Raw genomic sequence first — 16,959 nt, forward strand, 5'->3', positions numbered from 1 at the left:
TAGAATCATGGAATCATAGAATCATAGAATCATGGAATCATAGAAACGTGGAATCATAGAATCATAGAATCATGGAATCATAGAAACATGGAATCATAGAATCATGGAATCATAGAACCATGGAATCATCCAGGCTGGAAAGACCTCTGAGATCATCAAGTCCAACCCTTGATCCAACCCTGCCGTGGTTCCCAGCCCATGGCACTGATGCCACATCCACTCTCACCTTCAACACCTCCAGGGATGGTGACTCCACCCCCTCCCTGGGCAGCCCATTCCAATGGCTGATCCCTCTCTGTCAAAAATTTCATCCCTGCAAGTGTCCAAGGCCAGGTTGAAGCAACCTGGGCTGGTGGAAGTTGTCCCTGCCCATGGCAGGGGGTGGCACTGGATGGGCTTTAAGGTCCCTTCCAGCCCAAACCCTTCCATGACTCTGAATTCCTGCATCATGGACACCCAGAGCTTCCAGACAAACTTATTCCAGAGGCAGAGCATAAACCACCCCATGGCACATCCCAGCCTGGTGCTGATCTTCTCCTCAAGCAGCAGCACATCTTCATCACGATGAGCTTTACCCTCATTATTCCCCAGCTCTTCCTTCATCCACGATTTCAACTTAAACCACCACCGCTTTTTACATTTAAACATGAGGATCTAAGAATTAGCAAACGAGCTCTGTGCATTAAGCCACTGGTTTGCTGCAGGAGGGCTGTATCCCCTGCTCTTCTGGAATCCCCACCTGGCACACAGGAACCTGCTTTCTTGATGTCTGACATCAAAAGGGCCATTGCCTTTCCCAGCCTGGAGAGAGCAAGATGAAAACCAAGCAAGTGTCAGCCTAATGCTAACAAGCCCTGCTGCCTCAGGAACGACTTCTAAAACAAACAGGTTGCCAGATAGCAAGTTATTTTCTCTGCTTTTTTTTTTCCCCTGCTCCTGTTTAGTTGCTGGGAAACGATGTTTTTGAGGCATCTCAGACCCTTTTGCACTTATTCCTCTCTCGCTGACAGAAGTCAAAACTCTCGGCGTGAGTCCACCCAGTGCCTGCAGGGAGGTGAGAGGAGACTGTGATCCTTCGGATGGGAAAATGAGAGGTGAAGACCCAACCACAGCACTGCCACCCCTCTTGGCACTGGGCTTTTGAAGACCAAAAATCAACAGTCCCACTAATAACCCGTGTGAACACAGCAGAGGAGCTCACACACTTGGCACTGATGGCTTGGGCTTCCCTTCATCTCCACTGGAGCTCACCTTTCATGAGACAGGCAGGAAAGGGAGGCCAAAGATGCAAAACCACTTCAAAAAAGTGGAGAGCAACCCAAACAAAATGCAGTGTTTTTCACGGGAAGCCGCTCAGGCTGAGCTGTGCGGGAGGAGATCACAGCACCCCTCAGCTCTGGGGACAGGCTGGGAGAGCTGGGGGGGACCTGGAACCTGGAGGCTGGAGAGGACCCCCAGCTCCCCTCCTCCCTCATTTTGGGATAGGATGAAAGCCTTTCTGTAGGAACCCCTCTCTAGTTTTCCCCTCATGCCACGGAGTGTGATTTTCCCTCTGGAGCTGAGGGTTGTTTTCCACTTCCCTCAGAGCCACAGGAACAGCTACAATCGTGGAGGTGCCGCTCAGGGAAATCCTCCCCCTTTCCTGAGTCTCCTCTCCATCAGTGTGGGGACTCAGGCACATCCCACCACATCCTCCCAGGGAGGCAATCACCACCCCAGGCAGGCTGGTGACGGGCCAACAAGGAAGATCCCGAAACAGCGGCGCCCACAACGTTAATGAAAAGGTAGAGGGATGACTCAGCCAGGCTGGGAAAAGCAGAGGAGCATCAGGAGCTATTTCTGATGTTTGGATAGCACAGATCCCACCACCCACCCACCACAAACTCACAGCTCTTCCCCAGCACTTGGCATCTCCCTGCCTGGCTCGTCCGACCATCTGCAAACCCCTCCAGATGTTGCCAGAGCTGCTGGGACGGATCAGAGCAGCTCCTCAAACCCACACCAATTGTCTTCCCTACCAATGCCCACGTTTCTCACCTCAGAATCCCGGGATACTGAGGTTGGAAAAGATCTCCAAGATCATCGAGCCCACCCTGTGCCCCATCCCCACCTTGTCTCCCAGCCCAGAGCACTGAGTGCCACAGCCAGGCCTTCCTTGGACACCTCCAGGGATGGGGACTCCAAACCTCCCTGGGCAGCTCATCCCAATGTTTAACAACCCTTTCCAGGAAGAAATTCCTCCTGCTGTCCAACCTGACCCTCCCCTGGCACAGCTTGAGGCCGTTCCCTCTCCTCCTGTCCCTTGTTCCCTGGGAGCAGAGCCCGACCCCCCCCGGCTCCCCCCTCCTGTCAGGGAGCTGCAGAGCCAGAAGGTCCCCCCTGAGCCTCCTTTTCTCCAGGCTGAGCCCCCCCCGCTCCCTCAGCTCCTCCTGCTGCTCCAGCCCCTTCCCTGGAACACTCCAGCCCCTCCATGTCCTTCTTGTCCTGAGGGGCCCAGAGCTGGACACAGCCCTGGAGGTGTGACCTGAGCAGTGCCAGCACAGGGGGACAATCCCTGCCCTGCTCCTGTGCCCACACCATTGCTGACACAGCCCAGGTGCCCTTGGCCTCTTGCCCCCCTGGGCTCGTGTCCAGCCCCTGTCACCAGCACCCCCAGGTCCCTTCCCAGCTTTCCAGCCACTCCTTCCCCCAGCCTGGAGCATTCCAAGGGGTTATTACGACCCAAGAACAGGACCTGGCACTGGGCCTTGCTGACCCAGCCTGTCCAGGTCCCTCTGCAGAACCTTCCTCCCCTCCAGCCCTAAAACCTGCAATTTTTTTTTTAGGTGACCACAGCATTAACTTGCTCAGACATCACAAGATTACCCTGGGCTTTCGTTCCACCCAGCCAAGCCCTGGGCTGTGTGATCACACACTGCTGGATGTTCAAAGGCCAGCACTGAGGACACCCAGAAAATCTCTGATTTTTTTTGATCTTAATCCTTAAGACCATCAAGGAAAGCTCGGATATTTCACCTCGAGCAACGCCCAAGCCAGAAAGCAAAACACAAAACACCTCAGAAAACCTTTAACCATCTTAAAATGGCATTTTTATTAACCCTCATCCAAGGACCTTCACATCCTTCTCTCATGGACTGCACACAGAGCAGGAGGTGAGGCAACACCTTGGGCACTTCTGGGCCCCACCATCTTAAGAAGGATGTTTAAAACATAAAAAGCTTTATTTTCAATATTTGATGGAAAATATTGCTCAACCAACAGGGAAATGTGGGATGGACTTGGACAACCAAGCAGTAGCACGGCCTGCAGACAGAGTGGAAAACGTGACAAAAGCTGCAGGAACGTGATGGAAAGGAGAAATAAGGCCAGGAAAAGTCACCAGGAGTGATGCAGAGCACCAGGGAGCCTTCTGCAAAGGCTGTGCCAACCTGGGAGTTTGAAACAGGAGGAAAAAAACCCATCCAAGACAGGAGCATCCATGTGTCCCATCCCTCTCCTCACTTTTTCTGCCTGGCACAAAAGCCACAGTGAAGCCTCTGCCCTCCAGGGTTAGGAAAACCTGATCCCAGAGTCAGGGAGATCAACCTTTTAATGCCTGGAAATTGTTTTTTAACATTTAATGAGAGAGCAGCGAGCACAAAGCGTGACCCTGAAACAGCTCCTACAACCACAACCTCACCCCTGCACATGAGGGGCCACCACCTCAGCACAGGATTGGGGACCCTCGTGTCCCCAGCCCCAGCAGGGAGGGGGGAAAAGGGGGTGTGAGAGCACTGGGAGACTGATAAAGCTGGAGGGAGGGAAGGGCTGAGGGAAATCAAAGCTGTGACCAACACAGGGACTGAGAAGAGGAGGCCAAGTTGGGAAGGATAAAAAGAAAATGCCCTTTCCTGAAGCAAAGAGCCAGTTTTGCAGGAATCCTTGGCTGGCTCCTCTGCTGAAGTATGTTGGTGGATGCAAGAGAACCACCAATAAACCAGGATCCAGCCCCAGCCTTGGGGGCCATAAGTCATCCAAGACTTGGAGGAGGTTTCCACGGGGAGAATAAATGGCTGCAGCCATTATTAAAAGCAGAATGATTGATGGGTTTGATATTCCAAAGCTGGTGGTGGAGGGAGCTGGGATCCTGAGCACACGACGCACCTCACACAGGAAATATTTTCAGTATTGTTTCACAGGGAATAACTCAGGCAGGGTGAGACCTTCTGGTGGAAATGCACCCTCTGAAGGGATAAATTGCTGCTTTAGAGAGCAGGAGATGCTTAATTAGCACCCAGTGCAGGGAATTAGCTGGAGATCTCAACTGGAGGTGATCCCAACCTCCCCATCCCACCATCCATTATGCCAGGAGGGGAAGAAAATCGAGGGTAAACACTATTTACCCCTTAGAGAATCCACTGCTATTGCAAAATATTTGTTATAAAGTTCTGTGCACCTGGAGGGACACGTTGGTGTGTTCCAGAGGGCCCTTTCCAGCCGTTTTCCTGCTGCACAGCAAAAAACTGGCCTCTTTTCCAGCGTTTTGGACTAAATATAGGAAAGAAAAAAAGGTCTGAGAGAGAGGAAACAGCCCAAGACAAGCCCCAGGGGAGCAGGTTGGTGACAGGGCAGTGGCTGACCCTGAGCTGGGCAGAATTCCCGTTCTCCAGGGAGCCACAGAGGGGTGGGAGCACAGCTGCAGTTTGCCTGGAATCTCTGTCCCACCCCATCTCCCTGCCTGCAAAAAGGGGGAAACCTCTCCCTGGCTCCTGGAGGGGATGGAGGAACAATTCCCAAGCCAGAGCAGGCAGGGAGGAGAAAGCTGGAATGTTTGCAGACATTTCTTTTAACCCTCAGCAAGGCTCCAGCTTTGAAAAAATAATATAAAACACTGGAAACACCCTCACAAGCCACATTCCCTTCTAGACTGGGATGGGAAAGGACCCTCAGCCTTTCTCCCCACCATTCCTGGGAATTTCTCCCCACAGCCTGGGAAAGCCCTGTGGAAGTGGGTACTTCCCTCCAGCACCTTGAGAAAGGGCTGAGGAGAAAAGTCAACTTAAATTTCCCTCCCGGTTTTGCAAGTGATTCCAGGCACGTTTTCCTGGGTAGTTTGGTCAGTGTTTGCCCTCAGGCAGAGTGGGAGAAATCCAGGTCTCTTCCCATGGGCTGGTTAAGGACAGAGAGGACAGAGGGCTTTTCCTCTCTCTCACAAGCACACAAAAAAAGGAATTTTCAACATCCCATTCAAAAAAAAAAACCCAAGAGGGACAAAACCCTTGGGATCTGCACAGAGTATCTCCCATTGGCACTGCACCTGCAGGGAGGAAAGGCAACAACTGCTTGGAATTATGAGGCTTTAAGGAGCACAACCCCAAGTCAGAGCCTAAAGGACCTCAAGCACCAACTCCATGGGAATGAGATGACCCTGAAGCCTCCCTTCCACCAGAAACACAGTTCAGGGCCCACAGTCCCAAGCAGCAAGTCCTCCAAGAGACCCCAAACCCCAAATGCTCCCTGAGCAGCCTGAGAGCACATGGAGCTGTTCCTATGGAAGGTGTCCCTGCCCACGGCAGGGGTGGGATGAGCTTTAAGGTCCCTTCAAACCCAAACCATTCTGAGATTCCACGTTTCCTCAAGCCAGGGCAGATGTCACTCAGCTTCCACCTTTCCTTTCTGTTCCTACAAGGAAAGGGTGAGTGAAATCTGATCGTTCAGCCTGGAGAGGAGAAGGATCCAGGGAGACCTCAAAGCCCCTTCCAGGACCTAAAAGGGCTACAGGAAAGATGGAGAGAGACTGTTTACAAGGTCTGGAGGGACAGGACAAGGGGAATGGCTTCCCACTGCCAGAGGGCAGGGATAGATGGGATATTGGGAAGGAATTCTTCCCTGGGAGGGTGGGGAGGCCCTGGCACAGGTTGCCCAGAGAAGCTGTGGCTGCCCCTGGATCCCTGGAAGTGTCCAAGGCCAGGTTGGATGGGGCTTGGAGCAACCTGGGCTAGTGGAAGGTGTCCCTGCCCATGGCAGGGGGTGGCACTGGACGATCCTTAAGGTCCCTTCCAACCCAAACCATTTTGGGATTCTGTGATAATAACTAAAGCAGATTTTACCTCACCTAAATTCAGACCTCGACAGTAAAACACGGCCCCAAACCCTGCCAAACCCTCCTGTGGTCAGTGGAGAAAAGCAAAGCAGGGAGGGAGGTACCTATGGATGTGCCTGAGCTGGAATAAAGCTCTTTTCCATCCTAAGGCTCAGGATGGGCAGCATTCCTTGCACCCCAGCACCAGGGGAAGGTGTCCCTGCCCAGGGTAGGAGGTGGCACGAGATGATCTCAAGGACCCTCCCAACCCAAACCACTCCATGATTCCCTGATTCCATTTCTCCAGCAAATCTCCCAAAGCTCTGCTTGGTTTGGTTTGGAGCTGGAACAGCTCCAAGGCCAAGTTGCTGCCACTTTTCCTCCTGCCCACTGTGCCAACAGACTGGGGTCCTTCCACCAGAGCAGACTGGGGGCACTGAGGCATTAAATCTAACAAAGCTAAAAGGATGAGATTGTTGATGTGAGTAACATATGCTGGGAGCCCAGAATTATTTACATGCCCACAATGAGACATTTTGGATCATAACACAAATTTATGACAAAATACAGAGTGAATCCCCCCCCCATGGCTCTTGGCTGCAGCTGAAGGGTTTTTTAAAAGGCAAAAAGGAAAGAAACAAAAAAAAAACCCCAAACCACAAAGGTTTCAAGCCTTTTCCAATCATATTAATGCAACTTTTTCCCCCACACTGGCTCCAGCAATTCCTGCCTGTGAATCACAGCTAATTGTATTATAATAGGCCATTCTTCTTGATTTAATATACCATAGGAAAATCAGGATGGGAGTGAGTGTGGTCATAAGATTAGTAACAGCTCTAGTTCTTAATTTATGTTCCCACTTTATTATTGGAAAATTTAAAGCTCAAGGGTGTTGAGGAGGATGTTTTGCTGGAGTTTGTTTTTATTCCAGAAGTAAATTATAAAACTGGGGGAAGAGGGGAGCAGAGCAATCACTGAAAAAAATTACAAATATCTGCTCCCACTGCATGAAATTACGGGGCGGGGGGGAAAGGAAAATAAAAAAGAGGAAGAATTCCCACAAGTGGGAAATGAATCAGCTGCATTATCTCAGGTTTGCAGCCTCAGGGATCCCCGTTTTCAGAAGGAGAGAAGAGTGTAGAGCCCTGATTTCAAAGCAGACCAAGACTGATGGGTGACTGTTGGCTCAGAGAGGGACTGGAAATTAGGGAAAGGTGAAAGAAGTGGTGAAAACGGCCAGGAAATGCAGGAAAACAGGGAATTGCAATGTAAAGCAGCCCTGGCCACACCTGCCCACGTGCTGTGAAGCCTTTTGGGGACAACACCCACGTCTGGAGCCAGATTTCTGTGTTTGAAAGCCTGGGAAACCCACTTGAGGCAGGATTTCCCCTGAAATCAGACACAAGGACATCCCACCATTCCTGCATCCAGGACCAGGACCAAGCTGGACTCTGCCTGCATGGAAGGGAATGGAAAATAGGACCTTGGATGGCATCCACGTGCAAAATGTATGGACAGACACGCAGGCTCAGCCCATCCCAGGGATAAATGAGTTGGAATAACCCCCTGCAGCAGTTGTTCCATCCTGAAGGATGGAGAACTGCCCCTCCAAGGGGAGGAGAACATGGGAATAACCCAAGAGTTTTCCTCCATCCCAGCTCAGGAGGTGGCAAATCCACAGCCAGGATGGGAAAAGCAAGTCCAAAAAGGAAAAGCTCATCCCAGCTCCAATTCCACCCATCCTGCTGGGAAAAGCAGCTGTTTCTGGAGCCATCCTGAGATGCTGCAAAGCCCTGATGGCACCAGGCAATGATCCCACTGGGAACGAGCTCTGGCATCCCAGGGATTTCAGGATAAATGACTCGATGGGAAAAAGCTCATCCCAGCTCCAACCTCACCTATTTCACTTGGAAAAATGACTGCTCCTGGATCCAGCCCTTATGGGCACCTTGTAACACCATGGAACACCCCACTGGGAACAAGATCCAGGGATTTCAGGATAAATGACAGGGTGGGAAAAGCAAGTCCCAAAAGGAAAACCTCATCCCAGCTCCAATTCCCACTGGGAAAAGCAGCTGTTTCTGGAGCCATCCTGAGATGCTGCAAAGCCCTGATGGCACCAGGCAATGATTCCACTGGGAACAAGCTCCAGCAGCCCTGGAATTTCAGGATAAATGATGTTACTCTGAACCAGACCAGAGGGAAGGGCAAACCCAGCATTCTCAGGCTCCCAGAGCCCCTTTCATTGAGCAAACCCTCAGCAGCATCTCCCAAATATCTGGGGCCAGTGGGGAGCCCAAATCCAAAGGGTTCCCATCCTGCAGAACACCTGGATTGACTCCACCTCCCCACACCAGTGTCCTTTGGCACCCACAGACCAAGAATTCCTATTCTTTGTCCCCCAGAATGCAAGGAGATGGTCACAGATCCAATTTGCAAATATTAATTAAGCCTTCACCAAATCCCTGAGTGGTTGGTAACTGTAATTACGTCCTAATTATGTTAATTCTGCTGTAGGGAGGTGAGTAATTATTTGGAATCTATTCTATAACTAAAACAAACCCCTGTTGATGGTTGCACATTTAGCATGTGAGTAACCCTCATCCTGTTTCCTGATGGATGGCTCCAGAATAAATGGAAAAGGGGAAAAAAGCAGCACATCGAAAAAAAACCACACAGGAGAGTCCTGCTAAAAATCCCTCCCATGTTTCTGCCATCGGATTCCCCTCTCCCAAACACAACAACAAACAGCATCTGCACATCCCTACACAAGCCAAGGGATTTGGTCTGTGCTCCAACCCAAAAGAATGCAAAAGAAACTGGGAGAAGCTCAGAGGTCTCGTGGTGAAAGCAGGAAAACCTCAGCAAAAGCATTTCCCCAGTGAACAGTTATTTTTTCCTTTCCTGCCTGAAAAAAACAGTTCCCAAAGTCAGGGTTGGCCTGGGCAGGAACAGGGAGTTGGACTCCAAGATCCCTGGGAGTCCCTTCCAACTCAGGATATTCTGTGCTGGTTTTCACCCCAAATACTTGCCCAGATTTTGTTAAAACCACCAAGTGTGCAGAGTTTAAACAGCTGCTGCATCTGGATCCAGGGGAATTGGGCTGCAAAGTTTGGGATGCAAAGGAACGTGGAGCAGCACGACTTGTTCTTCCCAAATTCAGTGGGACAAGAAGCTGCAATCCCAACTCCCTGCACGGCCACACGACCCAGAGCACGTCTGTCCTCCCCCAATCCAGCAAGGAGCCCAAAATCCAAGGTCTCCTCCTGTTGCTGAGCAGTTTCTGGCCAAATCTGGAGGGAAAAAGACCCAAGTGCAGCTTCCCAGGAAGACATTCAGCCTCCAAAGGACTTGGACCTGCTGGTGCAAGTCCAGAGGAGGCCACGGAGATGCTCCAAGGGCTGGAGCCCCTCAGCTCTGGAGCCAGGCTGGGAGAGCTGGGGGGGTTCACCTGGAGAAGAGAAGGATCCAGGGAGACCTCAGACCCCCTTCCAGGGCCTAAAGGGGCTCCAGGAGAGCTGGAGAGGGACTGGGGACAAAGCATGGAGGGACAGGACAAGGGGGAATGGCTTCCCACTGCCAGAGGGCAGAGTTGGATGGGATATTGGGGAGAAATTCTTGGCCAGGAAGGTGGTGAAGGACTGGCACAGGTTGCCCAGAGAAGCTGTGGCTGCCCCTGGATCCCTGCAAGTGTCCAAGGCCAGGTTGGAAGGGGCTTGGAGCAACCTGGGCTGGTGGAAGGTGTCCCTGCCCATGGCAGGGGGTGGCACTGGATGGGCTTTAAGGTCCCTTCCAACCCAACCCAGTCCATGATTCCCTGACCCTCCTCCCCACACACTTGCAGCGCTACCCAGAAACAGAGACCAAGGGGCTGTAAAACCGTAAAATATAAAGAACCTTTTTTTTTTTTTTCACCTTCCAAAATCAGCAGGACAAAGCAAATCTCCCTGAACACCCTCATCCTCCAGAGCCTGGGGAGTTCCCAGCCAGACCCTGGGCAGCACATTTTCCCCGTCAGCTTGAAAAATTCCCCCCTGGTCTTCCCGGAGCAGTGGATTGATGGAGCTGGGAGCTGTTAGTGCTGACCCAGCAGGGAGGCACATTCCTCACATCACTTTTGTGCCAGCCTTTAAAACCCAATGTCATTTTTCAAATTAAAAACAAAAAGCAAAAAAATAGAGGCAAAAGCCTGAGAAGCTTTGCTGGAACCAAACTGATCCTCCCCAAAGCAGGAAAGGGCTGTTCCCCACAGCCTGGTCCCAACTGGAGACCAACTGGGCAAGTTCCTCTCCACCCTCACCCTTGAAACCTGTCTCTGCTCCATCCTCATTAAAAACCACCTCCTCAAAGAGCCTCATCCAGCTTGGACACTCTCCTTTGGTCCTGCCTCCCAAATCCATCCCAGATGTAACCTCTCTGCCTGCCACAATCCTCCACGCTCTCCTCAACCTGGCAATATATTTTCAATATATATTTTTTTGCCTTTCAAGAAGATGCTCCACAGATAAGAGGGTGGAAAAATACAGTTTTGTGACAACTGCATAGTGACCGATGGAAATTGTTTTCTCTCCTGGCAGGATCCTGGTTTGCACCGTGTGGAAAGGTACCAATAAAGTCTTTACACAAAACCTGTTTGAACAAGAATTAGCCCAAAATGTTCCAGCAGACGTGTTTTCAAAGCACCTCCATTTTTTTTTCCAGTGGAAAATAACATTATTAGAGGGGTCTGCTTTGCCTGGTGAAGGTAAAAAGTCAAGGTGACACCAAAGCAAAGCTTTCTCAGAGATTTTTACATTAAAAGTTCTCATACCAGTTAAAAAAATCAAGTCACACGAAGTCCCCCGGGAGATGGGAGCTCTGAATCCCAACCAGACCTAATCCACCTCCTGAAGGCCAGGAGTGAGGAGAACCAGCCCCTGCCCAAATCCAACATTCACTTTCTCCCCACCAGGTGCCAAGGGGAGTGATGTGCTTTGGCAAATTCCACACAGCAATTCCAGGGGCTAATTCCATCCCCAGGAACCAGAAATAGTGATGTATCAACCCTTCTCAACAACCTGTGTTGCTGCCAAGCCTATCTGAATTCCCTCCCAGCTCCACACCCACCTCCCCTCCCAGCTGATCCCGTCCCATCCCTCCGCTCCCAGCTCATGGCAAACATTCCTTCCATCCAGCTGCAACCCTGAAGTGACATCCTTCCTCTGGTGCTCTGCTGATGTGGTCCATCAGGCCCCTCATATAGGGTAAATCAGGCTGTCTGCAGCCAAAAAATATGATAACAAGGAGCATTTGGGGACCACATTCCAGCCACGTCCCGTTTCAGGCTCCCAAATCCAGCCCTGCACGGCTGCTGAAGGAGCTGCTTCTCCACAAGCACCAAGCTCCCAAACTAAACAAGGTGAGAGAAGAAGCCCCCAGCCCCAGACTGTGGTTGCTGCCCAGCTTTTCTTGCTCCATGATTTCTTTGGGATCTCCAACACCCTCCAGAGCCAACCTGCTTGGGCAGGGCAAGGGCAGCACCCAACTTCTCGTGCCCAGTCAGGATCCAGCAATTCAGTTCCAATCTCATCCCAGTTTGTATTCCCCAGCCTCACTGCTCTCCAAATCACCTCAACAACAACCTCTGCAGGGAAACAAGAATATCCACCCTCAGTTGACCCCAAAACACATTAAATCACCCCAAAAGCTCCTTTGGACCAGCCCATTTTTCACAGCGAGCGTCATTCTGGCAGCACTTGGCACAGTTGAGCCCTAATTCCTGCTCAGATTCTTTGACATGAACAGAAAATTAGCAATATTGCTGCATGTTGCTGCAGGCTGGTGGGGAGAGCACGGAATTGGCACCAGGATGAATCCAACTGGCTCCGCTCACAGCTCCCTTAGGTGGCAGCTGGACAATTTTGGGATTTTTTATTTATATTTAAAGCTTCAGCCCCACACCAGCATCATTAAACACAACCCACTTCCCTTCCAAAAGTGACACCGAGCCAGAGTTGTTATGTTTGGAAGGGGTGCTAAAAATAAGTGGTTAAAATAAAAATATTAGAGAATAAGGGTGTAAAAAGGAATTGGGGAAAACAGCGGAGCGAGGAAAATTCCCAAATAACCAAAACTACACACACACACAAACTGAAATTACTGTGCAATTCCTTCTGGTGGTGGTAAATAAGGTGCCTGCAGCTATTCCAAGCTTTGGTCTGTCCAAGCTGGAGGCAAGAGTTTCCATCTGCTGTCACAGCAAATGAAATGTCTCATTAATTCAGTGTGATGAGGGTCAGCTTCATCCTGGACACTGCTGGATATAAAGTGGGGAAACAGCAAAATTACAGCCCCCACCTGGGGGATATTTGAGGAATATTCCTAATATTTTTAGGCAAATATTCAGCAATATTTTTAAAAAGCAGCAAAGCAGCAGCCGGGTCTCTGTGGAACTGTTACGCCTAAAGTCTGGGGTATAAATATAATATTTATAAATACAATTGTTTAACAAAATAATAACTAGTGAGCAAATAAAATACACTATCAGGTATTGACTGCAGAGCCTTCAGCAGGGCTTGTTTCACTCAGGAGGGAGACCAAAAACCTGCCACCCCCTGCCAGCAAAGCTCCTCTCTCCCCTCCCAGCTTCCCAGGCAGAGCCACAGGTGACAAGTTTGATTTGGGCAGTTCTTAAATCAGGATGAGATAATTAGCCCAACATCCCACCCCATTAATAGAGCCCAAGGTGTTGGATGCACTAATGGCTTTCTCAGAATGAAAAATAATAAAAGAGAAAGAAATCAATAAGCAAAGGACAGGGCGACCAAGATAAATATTTTGGAGGCAACAAGTTCAGAGGAATAAATCAACACCCAAATCCAAGTGATGCAGAGCAAAGCAACTGTCCACTTAATCCTGATGCTCAGATACAGACAGATGGGGCCATTCCTGCAAGGGAAAGCAAATTCCATCCTTAATCATTAAACTGCCCAGTTCTGACAGTTTTATATCGGAAATTGGAAGAAGTTTCTCAAGGACACAAACTGCTGAGTGGCTCCTTCCCTTGGAATCAGGGCATAATGTGCTCAGGGGCCTGGAAGAACCTGGGCTGGTGGAAGGTGTCCCTGTCCATGGTAGGGGGTGGAACTGGATGGGCTTTAAGGTCCCTTCCAACCCAAACCACTCCATGATTCTGGAATAACCACTGTCTCAGGCCAAGCTTTAGTTCCAGCCTATGGAAATAAGGAAAGCCACACTGTACAGAGCCAACAAACCCCTCCTTGACCAAGGCAAGAAAATAATTCAATACTGAGTCATAAATCAGCTAAAAGCCACTGAATCATTGCAGCCCTGCAGCCCTGAGCCCACGGGTCAGTGCTCCCCCTGTATTTACACACATTAAGGAATAAAAAAGCATCACCTACACATGGTGGGTTTGTTGGGCTTGTTCTCAAGTGACCCTTTGCTTCTTCACGTCACCCAAGTGCAAATCCCACCATACCCTAAAGGTCTAAACAGGAGCTGGAAGGAGACGGAATCTCTTGCATGAGATGCACTAACAGAGTTGGAAGGGATAAAAGGAGAGCAGCTCCCTCCTCCAGAGCTTTTTCTTCTGTTTCAGATCTAAGCAAAGACTTGTTTGCTCAGAACCATGTCTGGTTTGGGTTTTTGGGTGTTGAAAGCTCACCTCACTCTCGTCTCTTCAGACAGAAAATGCTCTTTGAGCATCTGAGCAGATATAAAAGCTGCAAAATACTCTTTACACCATCATTTATTCCCTTTGCACTTGATCCTTCTCCCACGTTTCGCTTCACGTCTGTGCCCAGTTCAAACTGCACAATTTTCTTGCCTCTCCTTGGTGTTATTTCCTCCCAGCTCAGGGAGGAAAAGCAGAAGCTTCAAGGAACCCAGACCCAAGGGGGTTCTTGGGGCTGCCCAAGGCTCAGCCCTCACAGCAAACTCCAAACCCTGGGCTTGGTACCTCCATCCCCTGTGACACATCCCAGGCAGTGAGATCCCACCACCACGAGCTCTCTGGACACACACCAGAGCCTGGAGAAGTTGTTTCCAGCATCTCCCCAGGAAACACCTCTCTTTGCTAGAGATTCACAGGTGGAAAAGCTCCTCAGCCTCTACTCAAGGACAACACAGAGGTCACTCTTCTGCTCTGAAGCAGAGAGGAGGAAGGACGTGCAGTGACGGAGGGAGTTGTCACCAACCCCCCCTCACCCTGCTTCATGCAGCAACTTGGTGCAGGGAGGGCACATCCAGCTGTTTCCTGGCACAGGGGTTCCCATCTCCCTCCAGCCTGGTGTGTCCCTGGAGCCACAAAACCTTGGGGATGGGAGGAAGAGGGAGAAAATTCCCCTGGATTTTTCCCCTTTCCTCAGCTGAGCGATTCCCTGCGCCGGGAGCGACAGGAGGGACGGGGAGGCCCCCGAGCGCTGTGAGCTCCCAAAAGGCTCTCAGGGCTCCCACAGCCCCATTCCCACCCTCCAGAGGCAGCTTCTCGGATCTCTGCAGGGTGGCTGGAGAAGACCCCCTTCATCAGCCCACCCTGGGGTCACAAAACAGCTGCTGCAGAGCGGGGAGTGACCAGTTACACCAACTCTGAACTCCTGCATCGCTCCCCTTGCCCACGTCCTGCCAAAACAGCACTCCAGGATTTACGTTTCTTGGGACAACGTGGAGCAAGCACGCTGCTGTGTTTGCTGCAACTTGGAACAGGGAAGAGTTCAATAAAACCTGCAGTCAGGCCATGCTGACGACTGGCAAACATCATCACACTTGTACCTGGGACCTGGGAGAGGGAGGCAGCTTTTCACTCACCACCCACTGTCTGTTTCTGCCTATTATTCCCAAATTGCCTTATGCCACTGTACCAGTTTGCAGCCTCGTCCTGCTAGAGAGAATCTGTCTTGATATGCCATTTTATTTATATCTTTTTTTTTTTTTTTAATTGTGCCGTTTCTGCTCCTCTTTGCAGCAGCATATGCTCACTCCACACTCCCGGGCAGCTCACTTCATCCCGCAGGGATTCTCTCTCTCCTCCCCCCTTTACAATTTAGCAGCCAGCTGGGCTGATGTGACAAGTCCAAAGAGACAATTCCGTTTGATTTTCAGGCTGCATCTCCGGCAGCACTTACAGACCAGGGAATTCAGCTCCTCTCCCGCGTGTGGAGCAGCATCGGCTCACACTGGTTATCTCTCCCCACAGACACCAGCACCACTAACAGCAGCAGGAGTATTTAATCACAACCTACACCTCTCTCTCCCGGATATCTGCAGAGATTAGAGGAGCAGAATATTCCAGCACAATAAACACCCGGCTGCTATCAATGAAAAGGTCCTTCAAGTGAGTCTGGTTTCAGGTCCAATCTAGAGCGATTCAGTGTCTCTTATCACACCACAGCTCGCCAAGAGCCCTACGGGAATTTTTCCAAGCTAAGAGACTCCCCGTGGTTCGTAAAACACCGCCCTGAGTTACGGGATTCGATCCCACGGGCACGTCCCTGCCGGGCGCCCCGGGGCTCACACACCTTGTGGGAGGTGAAGGGCAGCTCCAATTAGCAAAACTCATCATTTCAAACCACATCACCCTGCACAACCCGCACAGCCGCGCAGGGGGCAGCTCAGCCGACTCCCGGGAATCCACCGGGAGCAAAAGGAGCAGGAACCGGACACTATCAAACCCCAGCGGGACGGAGCAGTGCTGGCTCTGACCCGCTCCTACAGCCAGAGCGCACCTGAGGCAGCTTGGCTTCCCAGCCGGAGGTGGGAAAAGTCCAGAGGCAACTATGCTGGGAGCAACAGGGAAAATGGGACAGAACTAGCTGGGATGGCAACGGAATTTTAAATTTTTTAATTAAAAACTAAGGGAGCAGCCAGCCCCTCACACCCACCGCTGATGGCCAGGGAGAGTCACCCTTAGACCGGGGAGAGTCACTCCTGGACCAGAGAGCATCAGCTTCGGTCCGGAGGAGAACTGAGCGTTCAGGGGCACGGCTCCACGGGCAGAGCTTCCCAGGGGGATCCGAGGAGCTCCGGGGGCAGTGGGTGCCCTGCCCGACCGCGCAGGGACCTGCCGGGACCCCCCCGGGACCCGCCGCGACCCCGCAACGCCCCGAGCGGCGGCACCGTGGGAAAACACGCAGCCAGCGAGCCGGGAGCGACGCGGGGATGGGAGGGGGGGACACGGACCCGGACCGAGAGGAACCAGGGTCACCAGACGGAGAGGAATGAACGGGGGGTCCCCGGACCGAGAGGAACCGGGGGATCCCCCGCCCGAGAGGAACCGCGGGCTCCCCGCGCGCACTCACCGCGGAGAAGTTGTGCGGCCCGCAGAGCTCGCCGCGGTACTTGCAGGAGAGCAGCATGTCCTCCAGCTGGTGGCCCAGGCGGTCCATGAACTCGGCGCTGATGCCCTCGTAGTGCCGGGGCGGCAGAAAGAGGCGGAAATCGGCGAGCTTGGCGAACCAGCGGAGCCGCGCCTCGTCGCCGCGCAGCAGCTCGGTGAGCAGCGGGCGGGCGGTGCGGTTGGGCAGCAGCAGCCCCAGCCAGTGCCCCGCGTAGTACAAATCCCCCTTGGAGAGGCGGGGGAAGCGCAGCGGGTTGTTGTTGCAGAGGGTGACGGCGGGGAAGGGCAGCTGGCGGCTCCACTCGGTGCGCACGCGGGTGTGCGAGGGGAAGGCGAGCCAGTGCAGCAGGCGGTCGGAGGACCAGGCCAGCAGCAAGCCGAGCGCCGTGCAGAAGGCGAGCACCCACAGAGCCCGGCGCGCCGGCGCCGCCCGCCCCGAGCACATGTGCCGCAGCCCGTGCAGCCGAGTGCGCAGCGCCGGCGCCCGGCGCCCCCGCGCCATGGGCGCTCCCCGCCGCCGGGGGCTCAGCGCCGCCGCGCCATCCCCGCCCCGGCCCCCCCC

General features: G+C 52.2%; 1 protein-coding gene across 2 annotated transcripts in view; it reads right to left on the reverse strand.

Moving 5' to 3' along the window:
* LOC113976779 (acid-sensing ion channel 2) overlaps positions 1-16,959 on the reverse strand; it is a 367,873-nt gene that overhangs the window by 60,765 nt on the left and 290,149 nt on the right. Inside the window, exon 1 of one of the 2 annotated variants that reach the window (XM_027702296.1) lies at positions 16,360-16,899. The exons of the other annotated variant lie outside the window; for it this stretch is intronic. Coding sequence (XP_027558097.1) covers positions 16,360-16,899 — 540 coding nt within the window. Of the gene's footprint in view, positions 1-16,359; positions 16,900-16,959 lie in introns of those variants that run through there. 2 annotated transcript variants of the gene reach the window in all.

This window comes from Neopelma chrysocephalum, unplaced genomic scaffold, assembly GCF_003984885.1.
Source record: "Neopelma chrysocephalum unplaced genomic scaffold, ASM398488v2 Primary Assembly neopelma1_182, whole genome shotgun sequence".
Lineage (NCBI taxonomy): Eukaryota > Metazoa > Chordata > Aves > Passeriformes > Pipridae > Neopelma > Neopelma chrysocephalum.